At 36.7% G+C, this 17,247-nt stretch overlaps 1 protein-coding gene across 2 annotated transcripts in view; it reads right to left on the reverse strand.

Moving 5' to 3' along the window:
* The window catches only part of ARHGAP21 (Rho GTPase activating protein 21), a 75,301-nt gene that overhangs the window by 37,188 nt on the left and 20,866 nt on the right, over positions 1–17,247 (reverse strand). For both annotated transcript variants that reach the window (XM_068987828.1, XM_068987829.1), the window contains exons 2-4: positions 8,827–8,919; positions 6,445–6,523; positions 3,544–3,598 (exon numbers count right to left, since the gene is read on the reverse strand). In XM_068987828.1, the coding sequence (XP_068843929.1) occupies positions 3,544–3,598; positions 6,445–6,523; positions 8,827–8,893 (201 nt within the window). In that variant the 5' untranslated portion in view covers positions 8,894–8,919. The remainder of the gene's footprint in view (positions 1–3,543; positions 3,599–6,444; positions 6,524–8,826; positions 8,920–17,247) is intronic.

The raw sequence follows: 17,247 nt of genomic DNA on the forward strand, positions 1-17,247 counted from the left end.
TCCGGAAGATCGCCTGGAGGACATGGTAACCCACTCCAGTATTCTCGCTGGAGAATTCCATGGACAGAGGAGCCAGGTGGGCTGCAGTCCATGGGGTCGCACAAAGTCAGACACGACTGAGGGACTGACACTACCACTATGACTACCGCCCTTTAGGCAACTTGATGGGTGATGGCTGTTTCATTCAATGTCTGAGAAGGCAACACAATCATTTCACTTTTTTAAAAGTGCAACAGGAAGTGCTTTTTATTTTGCAATATCACCATAAAAATATGAACTTATCTAAGATTATGATCATAGTCTAAAATATCATTACATAAGACCATCACACAACTGAAATGAATACAAAACTAAACACATTGTGGATCCAGATATGTTTAAAAAACAAGGCTGCCAAGTAAATAAGTACTATTTATTACCAGCACTAGTTTAATAACATAATGAAGAATTCTTAATTTTACCAATACTTTGTACTTTTCAACACTGTATCACTGTCTTCTGTAAATTGTGAGATTTATTATTATATACCAGTCCTTCTGTGAGGCAAGTTTTAAATCAAATTTTCTAGGTCGCCTCTCAAAGATGAGCTGAGGACCTCTAGAACCACTTGGTCTTTACATCACTTGAGGAGCAAAAGTTCATGGGCACCCCATCCTGCTGTTACCCAGGCAAACATATGTAAACTGAGAAAACAAGCTTTCTCTTGGGTAAATGATGTTTACAGTGGCTGTAAAAATGTTCCTGTTTTCTTTACAATGAATATTCAACCTCACAGGGACAAATACATCTTTACAAGCATGTATTTTAAGTAACAGATTTAAGAGCAACATAAGTACTTCTGAAGGCCCCTTATTTTCACATGTTTTTTTAAATCCCAGATTCTCTTTGTGTTTTATAATAGCTTTTTAAAATGATACTTGTAGATATCCTAGCTAAAAACACTTATGTGAAAAAGAACTTTCTGCATTTTGATGTTCTTCAGGGAACAACGCATAGCCTACATTAACTATATACACTCCTTCAATTTCCTAAGAAATTACAGGACATGCAAATTTGAATGAAGACTGGGTTTAAAGGTGAGGTTTTCTTTCATTATCAAGGATATGGACTTTTAACTTTTTTCTTTAGAATTTTTATTTATTTATTTCTTGATGTAGACCGTTTTTAAAGTTTGTGTTTAATTTGTTATAATACTGCTTCTGTTGTTTCATGTTGTGAGGCATGTGGGATCTTAGGTCCCCAACTAGGGATGGAACCTACACCTCCTACATTGGAAGGTGGGGCTTTTAATTTCTTATGCTTAAAATAAAACAACAAGTTGTAAGAATATGACTTTTCTGTTACAATGTATCAGGACCCTTTACTGAGGAATTTTGAAGATCTGTGTGCTTGGGTCAGCCCAGTGAACCAACTTTTCCCTGTGGTGCAACAATTTGTAGTTTCCCTCTGCTGCTGCTGCTAAGTCACTTCAGTCGTGTCTGACTCTGTGCGACCCCATAGATGGCAGCCCACCAGGTTCCCCCGTCCCTGGGATTCTCCAGGCAAGAACACTGCAGTGGGTTTCACGCATTTCCTTCTCCAATGCGTGAAAGTGAAGTCGCTCAGTCGTGTCCGACTCTTCGCGAACCTATGGACTGCAGCCTACCAGGCTCCTCCGCCCATGGGATTTTACTTTAGATAAAACACAAAGAGACTCATCAATTAAATTTCCCACTGATCACATCCTTAGAACATTATTGCATTGCTGATCCCCTGCATCAACCAGGATGATCAGCTAGGATGATCATTCTGTGCTTGATTCCCTTCCCTTGGCATTTATTCACCGCCAGCTACTCTGAAATGAACTATTTCACTGTTCTAACAAAGTCCCACCAGTGCCTTCACCTTAGCAAGGAAAGAGTCTACTAAAGATGACTCTTCCCTAGAGTTCTGGTTCGGAAGAGCACTCTATCTCTGAGTCAGGAGAATACAACAGTTCAAGGTCAAGTCTGCCCTACCCTGTTAGTATCACCTCCTGGTCCTTTGCATAAGTAGAGCCCTAGAGAATAAGCCCCTCTTTATTTTCAATCTAGTGACTTCACTGCCTTCCATGGTTATGACCGTTACTCTTTCATTGTGCTGCATGATCAGGGTAGGAACCCTGCAACTAATTCTACTTGATTAAGAAAACCATCATGGATGGTTATCCCTCCTTGATCAGACACCCCTGACCTCAACAGAACTGTGTACTTAAGAAGGATAATCTTTTATCAGTAAAACTGCCATTTTAAAATGAAATCGGCCTGCCTTGAAAACACAAGGTTGATCTCCACGAATTTTGGTTAATTATATTTTACGTGTAAGTCAATCGGTTCAGTTCAGTCGCTCAGTCGTGTTTGACTCTTTGCGACCACATGGACTGCAGCACACCAGGCTTCCGTAAGTGGAATTATTAGGATTAGCTTTAGTAATATTTTTTGTAAAAAAAAGAAAAAGTGTTTCCAAAGATTATTTGAGCCAAGTTCAAATTAACGCCTTATAAATGAAAAACATCCCTATTTTGATTCCTATCACAAAAATTCCATTAGTTCTGAGTAAAACAGCAATGCTGCTGCTGCTGCTGCTGCTAAGTCGCTTCAGGTTTGTCTGACTCTTCACGACCGCATGGACTGCAGCCTACCAGGCTCCTCCATCCAGGGGATTTTCCAGGCAAGAACACTGGAGTGGGTTGCCATTGCCTTCTCCGAAACAGCAATGACAATTCTCTAAAAGGAAGTTTTCTAAAAATCACAAACTTCAGCAGCCACTACTGTTTCCCCAATCTAATTGTTTTATTCTGCTGAACTACAAAAGTCAACTGAGGAAAAGTATTTCTGAACGAAATTTGTCTTCTTTTTTTACCATCAGCAATATCTGAGTTTAATAAAGGAGTTGAATACTCCATTCAATTTGTTTTCTTTCTCGAGGAAAAAGGTATTTTAAGACAAATGCTATAGGTTTTCAGCTATCTAATTTCATTCCCTCTCTAAGATGTTAACATATTTTTCCCTTAAGGTGTGGCCTGTACTCATTGCGAACATTCCTTCTAATGGAATGAATGGATACTGTTGAAAACTGTTTGGTAAGTTAATTTATAAGCAGTAATACTTACTGAAAAAATAAGAAATGGCTTTCATAAAACTTCTGACTTTATAATTTTTTTAAAAAGTCTAATTCCTGGGGATATTTACTTGCATTCTGAGGTTTGGCTTTGGTCAAAGGAATAATCTAGAACGCAACACTGGGGCAAACAAACTCTTTAGGAATCTCATTCCAAATGACAACAGCAAGTTTACTGTGAAATTAATAAAACATTCTCATGTTGCTTAACTGTAAAAAATTGACAATGGTCTGTGTCTGTCTCTCTCTCTCTCTTTGGTAAACTGTAGAGAAAAACAGAGTGTTTAAAGTTTTTCCCCTTTAGAATCTTTTTCAAAAAAATCTAATTTACCTCTATCTTTAGAGAATTTTTATTAACATTCATAACTATAAAACAATCCACATATTTAAACAAACAAAACTTACCACTTGGAGAATGTCTTCATCTTTTGGCATAACACTAAGTTCCAATGTTGTATCACTGAAATTGAATATACATAAACTATTTTAGGGGAGGCAAAAATTATACAAGAAGGACATAAAGGAAAAAAAGAGGTAACTCAGGTATTTTTATGAGTTTAACTTGCAGATTTTAAAAATCTTTACTTTCAAATCCAAATCATTAAAATGAAAAGCAATACTTTTTATGCATATATAATAATTATGTACATATGTTTGAGCTATTCAGAATTGGTCAAGTGTTCTTTACAACATGCTTCTAATTTAGAAACACCAAGTATATTACTTGTATTGAATATTCCTGGAACAAAACTCATCAATATATAATTATGTATTCCTTAATCTCAGGTCACAGAACAAATTACAAATTTTTACTACATAGTCTCACTGTTTATCAAGTTAAAAACCCATTAACATGAAAATAATCAAAGAACCCTCAAATTTAACATTTTAAGCAATACTAAGCATCCTAATTTTGAAATATTCCCTCTTGGCCTCAGAAGGGAAGGAAATAAGAGTTCACCATCACAATCATCAAAACGATGCTTTATCTTTAAAAACCATACAGCATCTCAACTATTTGTTTTCTTCTCCATGATTTAATTTAGCGCTTTTACAGGAATAGCTCAAAGTCTCATTTTATGTTGGTACTGCAAGTGTCCTATTGAAATAATAGACAAGTTTCTCTAGGTTTAAAACAGCTCAAAGGGAAAAATTATATTGAGTCCTGTGATATCAGAATTACACTGAGATATGCAAGGATAGTGGTGCTGTCCCCAGCTAGGGCTTCAGTATCTATCCTAACAATACTGGATATATTTCCCCCCAATACAATCATGAGATTAAGAAACAAACAACAAAAAACCCAAAATCTAATAATTTACTGGTGTCTCTATTTGAACCCTTATTTTTAGGTTCATAAATGCAAAGAGAATAGTAAACCAGTAAGAACCACAGGTTCAAATAAATTCTACTAAGAAAATATGTAAGTACTTGAATTTCAACATTTAGAGTTGGTAGAAAATACATACTGATGCTTAGATAAATTCTTCTGCAAGGATACATTTTTACATTAATACACTGCAGAATCTCAATGGCTTTGTGCTGCATTAATCCATTTGCTACCAACTGCAGACAAAAGGAACACAATTTTTTAAAAGAAAAATAAGATCATGAAAAAAAAACATTAATTTAATTTATTTATTTAATTTTTCAAATTGCTTTACTGGTGAAAAATTAAGACTGTCATTCCAAAATGTTATTATTGTGAAAGATGAACTGCATCAGTAACCAAAAAAATAATAATAATAATAATGTGGAGTTTGAGGAAAACAAAGATTAAATTATGGTTGTTTTGGGAAAATGGTACTTTTAAAGATGATATGTTAAGAAATACCCTGAAAACTCTTAAATTATAGGTTGACAAAACATATCGTTATATTTATCATGATCTAAATTATTTTCAAAAAGAAAATTTGGGTAGATCTCCCCACTGCCTCTGAGGGAGGCTTTCAATTCTTCACCAATCCCCAGGTTTCCTCAATACTTAAGATCAAATAGGTGTCACTCAGGAACACCTAGAATCCAATAGTAAAAAGAATACTCTGAAATCAATAAATCATGATCACCCAGCTCTGAGAGTGGCAACGTATTAGGGCATTTGTGTAAATCGTTGTTGCTGCTTAGTCACTCAGTCTTGCCCAACTCTTTGCAACGCCATGGACTGTAGCCTGCCAGGCGCCTCTGTCCAGGGATTTTCCAGGCAAGAAGACTGGAGTGGGTTGCCATTTCCTCCTCCAGGGATCTTCCTGACCCAGGGACTGAATCTGTGTCTCTTGTGTCTCCTGCATTGGCAGGCAAATTCTTTGCCCGCTGAGCCACTGGGGAAGCCCACTGGAGAAGCTGGAGTGGGATGCCATTTCCTCCTCCAGGGGATCTTTCCAACCCAGGAATTGGACCTGCATCTCTTGCATCTTCTGCATTGGCAGGCAGGATTTTTACCACTGACGTCACCAAGGATCCTCGTGTAAATAAGTGAAAACATTTTTTAAAAATAATACAGGAAGCTTGATAGAAGTCTTCAGAAAACAGTGAACTTCAATTTAATTACAGGCCGCTGAGTGTGGCTAATATAAAGCAATAGGTCACCTAAAAGTTACTGTATTTGAATCTGGGTAGCACCTCTTGTGATGATGATCTGGAAATCAGACCCTAGTAGAGTCATGGCTTATTCTTGATCAAAATTTAATATGGCAACCTCTTTGGCTTTTGATTTCTGTATTTGTAATTTAAAAAAGTCTAGGTGTGTGACAGAGAGAAAGAGAGTTGGACTAAATTATTTTTATAGTCAGTCACTCTATAAATACTATTCTACCTCTAAAACTCAAAATCCTATTCTGCAGACAGTAGGCAGACAAGTGGATTAAAACATGATTCCTTGTGGTCTTTGTTAAAACAAATGAATCTGAGCCAAGAATATTATTCAGTAAACTATTTAAAGATAAGTTATCTTAGTAGTTTTAAAATAAATTATATATGCAAGTATTTCTATACATATTATAAACAAATTTGATTGTCACTTCAAATAAAAGTAAGAAACTTAATGGCAAATCTAAAATGTATGCCTCTCAGGCTCAAAAGGATTTTAATTACAAATCTAGTAAATTTGCCAAAACAAAGCCACCAAATACGCCATCTTCTGGTAGTACGCTCTTGGCAACTTTCAAATGCATTTTCAACTTTAAAGGAAGGTGTCCTATCTTTACATCAAATCAGCTTCTTATAGGAATATAATATTGTATTAAGTCTACTTTCTTCATTGATTTATAAAACCCATCTTTGGCCAAAATTAATCATGTCAAGACTTACCTGTTCTGGATTAAAGCAATTACTTGAGAATAGGTCTTTCCAATAACACTTTCTCCATTGACTTTTATAATTCGATCACCTTCAAAGAGGAATTAAAAAAACACATGAGGAATTCCTTTACAATGTCATTTCTGAGTACTTTTGTAATACTTCCTGAGTAATATACTTATTTTTGATATATCCTTGCTCATTGTTTTGTAAAGTATCTTTTATAAAAGTGATCCTAAATTTTAATATATCCAGCTTATGAGACATAACAATGTTTTAAATGAAGAGTGCAGCAACTGATGAATTTAGAAACCTCAAAAAGTATTTTATCTCTAAATATTTATATATTTATATAAATAAATCCCCTAACTTTATTTATTTATTTTTTAAGTTTTTTGGCTCTGCAGTGCAATATGTGGAATCTTAGCTCCTCAACCAGGGACACAGCCCTGGTGTGGAGTCTTAACCACTGGACCACAAGGGAAGTTCAGCGTCCTCCAATTTTAGTCCAACTAATTTCTTTGTCGTATTCTCCCAATCTCTTTAGTTTACTGATTAGTGCTACACTGCAGAACTTAAATATGGGTATGCACATGGGTTTGACTTTATATATATTAACTTGTTCTTCATTTTAATGGGGTAAAGGATGTCTGGATGACACAAAAAAATTCAATGGAGCATAAAAGAAAATAAATGAGAGAAAGGACAAGGGAAAGAAGAAAATAGAAAAAATGTACTTTTCATGTGCCTAGCACAGCCCCTCAACTATGACCAAAAAAACAACTAACAAATTAACAGTGCATCCTAATATATCTTAGGAATGACACCCAATACTTATACTTGTAGCTGAAAAGATATTTTAATCAAAAGGCAGTGAAAGATAGTTTTTCATTAATTCCCATTTTAAATTATCTCATGTTTAAAAACAAGAGAAAGGGGTAACTATTTTAGTGTGTGCATTACTCTAAACTAAGTCCTAGCTAGTTTTTATGAAAATCATTAAGTCACAGAATATTTTAGAACAAACAGACCACACCCTGCAGATATGCAGCTGGGCTTGCTTGCATTGCACTGGAGACTTCAGTTACTCTTTGGGGACTTGGAGGGATGGAATGAATTGGGAGATTGGGATTGACACATATACACTACTGATACGATGTATAAAATAGATAACTAATGAGAATTCTACTCTATAGCAGAGGGAACTGTACTTGATGCACTAAGGGGTGTAAATGGGAAGGAAATCCAACACAGAGGGGTTTTATATATAAGTATAGCCAATTCACTTTGCTGCACAGCAGAAACTAACACAACACTATAAAGCAACTATACTGATAAAAATTTTTTAAATAAAGAAAATTTACCATTTTAACCAAAAAAATAAGCTACTCTTTGTGGTGGAATGAACTAATTCATCTCTGGCAGGCCAGGCTCTTCTGGAATTTGGAGCTTCAAGATTATTTTAATTAGATCAATAAATATCTTCATCATTTTACTATTTTGTTCACCTTTGTCAAAATTAAATGTATGCAAAATAGGTTGTTTTAAAGGGCCTCTGAGAGTCCATTATTAAGTGGTAACTAAAAGTGCCCGTTTTTTTGAAATTAAAAGATCCTTGCTCCTTGGAAAAAAACCTATGACAAACCTAGACAGTATATTAAAAAGCAGAGACATCATGGACCTTTGCCAACAAAGGTCTGTTTAGTCAAAGCTATGGTTTTTCCAGTAGTCATGTATGGATGTGAGAGTTGGACTACAACGAAGGCTGAATGCCAAAGAATTGACACTTTTGAACTCTGGTACTGGAGAAGACTCCTGAGAGTCTCTTGGACAGCAAGGAGATCAAAACAGTCAATCCTAAAGGAAATCAACCCTGAATATTCATTGGAAGGACTGATACTGAAGTTGAAGCTCCAATACTTTGGCCATGTGATGCAAAGAGCTGATTCATTGGAAAAGACCCTGGGAAAAGATGCTGGGAAAAACTGAGGGCAAGAGAAAAGGGCAACGGTTGAGAGGATGAGATGCTTGGATGGCATCATTGACTCAATGGATGTGAGTTTGAGCAAACTCATGGAAATAGTGATGGAAAGAGAAGCCTGGCGTGCTGCAGGACATGGGTCGCAAAGAGTCAGACACCACTTAGCAACTGAACAACAATAAAAGTGCCCACAAATTGTGTGTGCATGTGCTAAGTTGCTCAGTCGTGTACAACTCTGTATTTCTGTCAGAATATATCTATTTGGGTATCAGGAAGCATATAACTAACTAGGTCTCAGAAATAACTAATATGAAGAGGAAGAAAGAAACATACAGAAGGAGAAAGAAAACTATGGAAAATGAAATATGGAAGAAACAAAGTAAGAAATCTAGACTCTGTTTAGATATCAGCACCTGTGCATAATCCAGCTTCAAAAGCAGGTCCGCCCTCTTTCACCTGTTTAACAAAGATGGTGTCCATGGGTTCCAAGCGGTTTCTTTGTTTTCCTGTGGGAGAAAAAAGATCCAAGGCATGGTTTCACTTCACAATATTTTCATAAAATAGCAAAACAGGAAACTATGTTTAATTGAGACAATTAAGCCAAGATCTTTTAATGAAGTGTTAACCACATATCCTGGATTTGAATGCTGAAGTCATTATTAAGAGTATTTCACAAACTCAAACATTTATTTTGCTTCTTTCATAACACAACTGCCACAGTAGCAATGGTTTCCATTTATTGGGAACATTCTGTATGTAAATTACTACACTAAATACTACCAGCCTGAGAGCTAATTTCCATAGTGAGTAAATATTACCATGGAACAAAAGTGGACACGGAGGCTCAGGGAGATTAAGTAAGTTCTCCAAGATCACAGAGCTAAATTATACAGGTGGTACTCAAGTCTACTGCCTTTTTTCTTTTTCCATTTGTTCAGTAATTTATTTTTATCAAGTCTACTGCTTTTTAATACTGCATGGTATTAAGCACTGAAGTCATAATGCTAAGTAAAACAGTTCTTTCCCTTTAGGGATGCTGGAGGGAGACAGAGCTATGAATGAAGAATGATATGACAGTATTAAAAAACAGACAAACACAACAGACAGCCATGGTGATGAGGAGCAGGTGATCAAATGGGAAAGTCAGGACTTTACCAACTGCTATCCATAGACCAGCTCAGAGACTTGCTAAAAATCAATGTTTGGAATCCAATCAGAAATCTGCTTTGTCCACAATTTTCCCTGGTGATTCACCTACACACTAACATTTGAGAACAACTGACAGTTTCAATACACAGAAGTAAAAAAAAAAAGGAGTCATGGATGAGAGAACGTTTAAAGTAAGTGATAAGTACGAAGGAAAGTACTGAGAGGGGACAAACAGGTAGATACTCAGAGTGTGGTCCCCAGACTGGCAGTATTGACAAACCCAGGAAGTGTGTTCAGATCTACTGAGTCAGAAACTGAAACAGAACACACAGCCCTGACTCCTTAAAAAGAATGTAACTGGGAAAATAATGCTTATACATGTATGGGATAAATTTAATCCATTTTGTTAGACTGCAATGCTGGGCAGAATTTGATTGAGTGTCAAATACAAAGAATCCATAATTGTCATATAAAACTTTTTTATATGAATTTTTATACATTGTACAGGATGCAGGGATCAAGACCATCCCCAAGGAAAAGAAATGTAGAAAGGCAAAATGGTTGTCTAAGGAGGCCTTACAAATAGCTGTAAAAAGAGAAGCAAAAGGCAAAGGAGAAAAGGAAAGATACACCTATTTGAATGCAGAGTTCCAAAGACTAACAAGGAGAGATAAGAAAGCCTTCCTCAGAGATCAATGCAAAGAGAAAGGAAAACAATAGAATGGGAAAGACTAGAATCTCTTCAAGAAAATAAGAGATCCCAAGGGAACATTTCATGCAAAGATGGGCACAATAAAAGACAAAAATGGTATGGACCTAACAGAAGCAGAAGATATCAAGAAGAGGTGGCAAGAATACATATAAGAACTGTACAAAAACGATCTTCAAGACCCAGATAATCATGATTGTGTGAGCACCAACCTAGAGCTGGACGTCCTGTAATGCAAAGTCAAGAGGGCCTTAGGAAGCATCACTATGAACAAAGCTAGTGGAGGTGATGGAATTCCAGTGGAGCTGTTTCAAATCCTGAAAGATGATGCTGTGAAAGTGCTGCATTCAATATGCCAACAAATTTGGAAAACTCAGCAGTGGCCACAGGACTGGAAAAGGTCAGTTTTCATTCCAATCCCAAAGAAAGGCAATGCCAAAGAATGCTCAAACTACTGCACAACTGCACTCATTTCACACACTAGTAAAGTAATGCTCAAAATTTTCCAAGCCAGGCTTCAACAGTACATGAATCGTGAACCTCCAGATGTTCAAGCTGGATTTAGAAAAGCAGAGGAACCAGAGATCAAATTGCCAACATCCGTTGGATCATCGAGAATTTCAGAAAAACATCTGCTTTGTTGACTATGCCAAAGCCTTTGACTGTGCGGACCACAACAAATTCTGGAAAATTCTTAAAGACGTGGGAATACCAGACCACCTGACCTGCCTCTTGAGAAATCTGTATGCAGTTCAGGAAGCAACAGTTAGAACTGGACATGGAACAACAGACTGGTTCCAAATAGGGAAAGGAGTACGTCAAGGCTATATATTGTCACCCTGCTTATTTAACTTATATGCAGAGTACATCATGACAAATGCTGGGCTGGATGAAGCACCAGCTGGAATCAAGATTGCCAGGAGAAATATCAACAACCTCAGATATGCAGATGACACCACCCTTATGGCAGAAAGCGAAGAAGAACTAAAGAGCCTCTTATTGAAAGTGAAAGAGGAGAGTAAAAGTTGACTTAAAACTCAGCATTAAGAAAACTAAGATCATGGTATCTGGTCCCATCACTTCATAGTGATGGGAAACAGTGGAAACAGAGACAGACTTTATTTTGTGGGGTCTCCAAAACCACTGCAGATAGTGATTAAAAGACGCTTGCTCCTTGGAAGAAAAGTTATGACCAACCTAGACAGCATATTAAAAAGCAGAGACATTACTTTGCCAACAAAGGTCCATCTAGTCAAAGCTATGGTTTTTCCAGTAGTCATGCATGGATATGAGAGTTGGACTATAAGGAAAGCTGAGAGCCAAAGAATTGATGTTTTTGAACTGTGGTGTTGGAGAAGACTCTTGAGAATCCCTTGGAGCTCTCTGCAAGGAGATCCAACCAGTCCATTCCAAAGGAGATCAGTCCTGAGTGTTCACTGGAAGGACTGATGCTGAAGCTGAAACTCCAATACTTTGGCTACCTGATGAGAAGAACTGACTCATTTGAAAAGACCGTGATGCTGGGAAAGATTGAAGTCAGGAGGAGAAGGCGACGACAGAGGATGAGATGGCTGGATGGCATCACCGACTCAATGGACATGAGTTTGAGTAAACTCTGGGAGTTGGCAATGGACAGGGAGGCCTGGCGTGCTGCGGTCCATGGGGTCGCAAAAAGCTGGACACCACTGAGTGGCTTGAAATGAACTGAACCACAAAAGTGACTCAAAAACAAGAAACAAATAAAGCAACATCTATCATCAACTCTGCTTACATATTTAGCTATTTATTTTGAAAGAAAGCCTCTAAAAGTAGAGAATGCTAACTCTCCTTAAAATGCAACAAGACACAGTGGAAACTGCTTGTGCTTTTCCACAGAAGACAGGTATCCAAATTCCTTGCTTTGCCACTAGATAGTCCAGCTGTAATTAAATAAATTTTTTTACTTAAAGAAATGATTACTCTTTCTTTCATAGCATAGAGATATGTTTTGACATTCTTGAAAAGTTTCTAGGATTCAAAAGATAGCATATAAATGTGCTCAGCATAGCTTGAAAGTGAAGTGAAGTCGCTCAGTCGTGTCCGACTCTTTGCAACCCCATAGACTGCAGCCTACCAGGCTCCTCCGTCCATAGGATTTTCCAGGCAAGAGTACTGGAGTGGGTTGCCATTTCCTTCTCCAGAGGATCTTCCTGACCCAGGGATTGAACCCGGGTCTCCTGCATTGTAGTCAGACGCTTTACCGTCTGAGCCACCAGGGAAGCCTAGCATAGCTTATAACTGGAGCAATTTCTCAGTAAATGTGCATTTCCATTCACAGTGTTTAGATGAAGACTAGTTCCATGTTTTCAAGAATTAAAAACTTGAAAAGTCATAAAAATACACCTGCAAAGTAGCTATCATTCAATTTTTAAAACTGTTTCTATTTATCAGATCACTTCCCAAGGAAACTTTATAAACTCTCTATGTTTAGATGACCTGAAAATATTCTAAATCCTTTGGTCACTTTTCATTAGCTATGACAACCCCAACTGAAGGAAGTAAGAGAACTAAATGCTAGTTAACTCCCTACTATAAGGAAGAATGTTCTCATTCTGAGGAGATGTTTGTTGAAATACTTAGGGATGAAGTATTAGTAATCATCAATTATCATATTTTATTATTATATTGTTACATTTCCATTATTATAATGAGAAGGATATCTGCAACATAATTTTCAAATGATTTGAAGGAAAAAAATAAACCTAAATAGCCAGACACTCAGACACACATATGGATGGACAGATAAAGCAAATATATCTTAAACATGTTAATTGTGGAATACAGACAGACAGACAGGGCATTTACTGTACTCTGAAAATTATAATACAGAGTTTGGAAAATTTTTCTGTATGTGCCAAGCTTTTACTTCACAGAACTGGTCATCCACTACTTACAATTACACATTTACTCGTTTACACGTTGCTTGTTTGTCTTTTCAACTAAAATGAAGAGCAGGGATTTTTGTTACGTTCACTGATGCTCAGAGACCTAACAATGCCTGGCACAGAATGGACATTCGATAAATCACTGCTCAATAAATGAACAAATTTCTTATTTAAATCTTACATCAAGCTTTCTCTTACAACTAGTTTGAACAGGAAAAAAAATTCTTTTCAATTTAAGTCACTTAAAATGCAAACACTTAATTCCAAACAAGTTGGTAATCAGGCTAGGTCCTTATGTAGCCAACTCAACATTCACAGCAGTGGGTGTTTAAAGAAAACCATTTACTTTTTACTTGGCTAGAGATTTGAAGGTTTAATAAGTTTTGCTGTATCAAGTCATTGCTTCATGAAAAGATTTATATAATAAAAGAAAGGACACATTTTTCTTTTTATTAATGACTTGCAGTCCACCATGTCCCAAAGGTGATTATATCATACCTACATTTAAAAAAACACAAAAATATAAATGACTATTAGTGACTTCTACAAAATAGTAAAAAGCTGGCTATATAGCAATATAGTGACTTCTGAAAGTTCTTATAGGAACTTTCTTTTTTTAAATATAAACTTATTTATTTTAATTGGAGGTTAATTACTTTCACTTACACAGAATAAATGCAGTTCAAAGTAATTTGGTTTTAATTTCTATAAAGGAAACAATAACTTGGCAATGACTACCACTATAAATTCAGAGCGACTTTGCCACATATTGACCAATCCTTCAATATACCGTGCCTGAAAATACATGAAGATGGAGTACAGTAAAAGAAGGGCCGGCCTTACAGTAAACACTGTTTTAACTGCTAAGAGTTGTACTCTGATCCTTCTTGTTCACTTTCCTTTTTAGACTCTCTACAGAATTCCGACTTGCTATTACTACTATAGACGTTATCCAATTTCTTCTGGACAATAGAAGATCTTCCCAGAGGCATTCATTAATTACAGACAGGTTTACTAAGAAAGATCCCTCTCTTCAATTTCTATATGCCTTGACTTTAAGTCTTATGTTAAACACATAGTTCATTCATTTTAAGAGTGTCTTCTTTTTAATATATGCTCTCTGCAATTCCACTAGAACTGGAAATCACAAGCATCAAATTTAAAGTCTGTGTTGTTCAATCTCCTATGCCTTTGGTTTTTTACAATCAGTTTCTAGACATGCAAAACTAAAAGTCCAACCCTGTGGCGATTCTTCAGGAAAATTCACCCCTTACTTCCCTGTAGGATCATTTGGTGGAGTTAGTGGCTTCCTTGGCCATTCTCAGTAAAAGGTCTCTTTCAATTCTGCATGCGTAGTTTATAATTTCTTAGTTTTCTAAAGACCTTATTCAAGCGTCATTTCCTTACCAGAAGAAAAGGGAAATGTGTCTTTTTAGCACACACATGTCACTAAATCCTTCTGTCTTTGAGAAAAGGAAGAAGATGGTGGTGATCTTATGTGAATAAGAATGGCTAAAATGGGCATGTACTCCAGGAAAGCCCCATTTTATTCTATTTTGCCACTTAACATACAATTAGTAAAGACTTAGATAAGATGTAAAAAGCATATATGAAGTTACTTGAAGGTGAAAGTGACACTTTGAAATCAGACAGAATGCAAATACTTTTACATTTCAGTAAATATGATTAGCTGGGGCGGGGCGGGGGGGGGGGGGACAACTAAAAGAAACAATAATGAATAGGTAGTAGCTGCCATCCAAACACTGAATGAGCATCCAGGCGGGCATGATCTTTACTCTCCATATCCCGTACAATGTAGCAGTCAACAGCTTGAGACCCACGACCAGATTACAGGGTTTAAAATCCCAGCTCTACCACGTACTTTCCAAGAAGGGTTACTGGATTTTGCAAAAATTATTGTCTATCAGAAATTCAAATGTAATTCAGCATCCTATGTTTTATCTGGCAATCCCATCCTCAAGGGGTTTTAAACAAATGATTTGTTGGTGCCCCGGTTAACTCATGGGAAAATGAGAATGATGATCATTTATTTATTTTCACCTGGCAAGGTTGTTGTAAGGATTAGAAGAGAGAATCCATTAACATATTTATATAATGCTTCATACAAGTAGGTTTTTAAGGAATGTTACTACTATGCTAAGTCTGATGATAACCCTTTAGGTTTACGTAGAGAGCAGGGGTGAATGAGCCCAGGGACACAGCACTGTCACAGGGTCAGGGCATGATTAAATACTGGTCTAGAGAGGAACGATACAAACTTAACCATCATAGCAGAGGGAAGCTGAAGAGCAGAAACCAAAGAACAACGAAAAAAAGAAGGGAGACTACACTAAAACATTTCCAGTAACTCTGACACAAACTACAAATCTGCCTTAAAGAGTGTGTGTGTGCGCAGTCATTCAGCCACATCTGACTCTTTGGGATCCCAAGGACTGTAGCCCTCCAGGTTCCTCTGTCCACGGAATTCTCCAGGCAAGGATACTGGCGTGGGTTGCCATTTCCTTCTCCAGGGGATCTTCCCGACCCAGGGACTGAATCCATGACTTCAGCATCTCCCGCACTGGCAGGAGGTTTCTTTACCACTGAGGCATCTAGGAAGCCCAGTGTATTAAAGAGATTGTGTCTAAAAGCCAGAAGCTCTAATGACCCTCTTCTCTGGAGAACGCTAAAACCTAAAACAATTGGATTTAAATTGTTTCAAAATTTGAAATATGAAGTACACAGAGCAAGCAGACTAAAGCAAACCGATTATTCTCCGAAGCAACAGATTTTGAACTATACCAGTTACAAACAAGAGCCTATAGTGAAGACACACAGAGGGATAGATCAGGGAATCCTATAGTTCTCTGTTCCCTACAGGGACAAGAGAAATGTATTTCTTAGCAGTTAAAATAAAAAAAATTCTTTAAACAAAGAAATACCATCTTACATTTCAACCAAAAGCAAAGCAGCAGAAAACAATGGCAATTACTCAGATTGAGATTTTTTTAAAATTTTCCTTCTCTCTCAGAGTTCACAAACATGCTATCAAACAACTTTTTAAATGAAAACAAATCTGTTTTCATAATGACAGATTTAAGTTCTTTTTTATCTATTTCTTTGCTATTAAAAAAAGAGAGAGAGAGAGAGAGAGATACAAAAACAAAGAAATGCTCTTTCTATCTCTACACAAGAAAAGGCTGTTGAAATTAAACTGGGCTTAATATGAAAGTTAGATAAGCCTTAGAAGGCATGTGCTCTCCACAAAGGCAGAAAGCTAAAGAGGTCACATAATGGAATGCTAAGGCTCCAGGCATTAATTATTTAAAGAAAATCAATTAAACAGCTCATTGAAATTAAAATCTATTTTTCAGACCTCTAATAATTGAAACCCTGTAGATTGAGACAGCTATATCAAAGTTAAATGTGAATAATGAAAAATGATCTTTGGTTCGCTTTGCTGGGCTGTAGATCGCTACCGGCAAAAAAAGAAAAAAACAAACCCAGGGCGTGGGGAAGCACGTACTAAGCCTAAGTTTAGGAATATGGCTCTACTAAGGCAGAAGTGATAAATACGAAATTCAGACTAGTAATTACATCTGGGGGGACGAGAATAGAAAAGAAACTGTATAGAAAGGCCTTAGTCATATTTGTAATAATTTATGTCTTACAGAAAGACAGAGAGGAATGAGGTGGTGTTGAAATATTAGGATGACATAGGTAGTAACCATTTGGAAGTTACATTTCCCCTTTATTTTTCTGTTTGCCTGAAATATTTTATAGCTCCTTTTAAATTGTTGAGAACAGACTTCTAAAAAAAAGAAGAAAACAGGCTTCTAATTTTCATTTTAGGGGTCTGGTTCGCTAATGGCATACAAAACACTTTTAGAGCCTAACAGACTGTTTAACGTCAAAAATCCACATGTATCAATGATGAATATACATCTTATATGAAAATTAAGTAGAATCCAATGCAAGAGGACTGTCATGGCAGATTACTGGCTCCTTTTCTCTTCTCTTCTCTTCCCTGTAAAGGCAGAAGCACTGAGAGA

Source organism: Capricornis sumatraensis, chromosome 15 (assembly GCF_032405125.1).
Source record: "Capricornis sumatraensis isolate serow.1 chromosome 15, serow.2, whole genome shotgun sequence".
Taxonomy (NCBI): domain Eukaryota; kingdom Metazoa; phylum Chordata; class Mammalia; order Artiodactyla; family Bovidae; genus Capricornis; species Capricornis sumatraensis.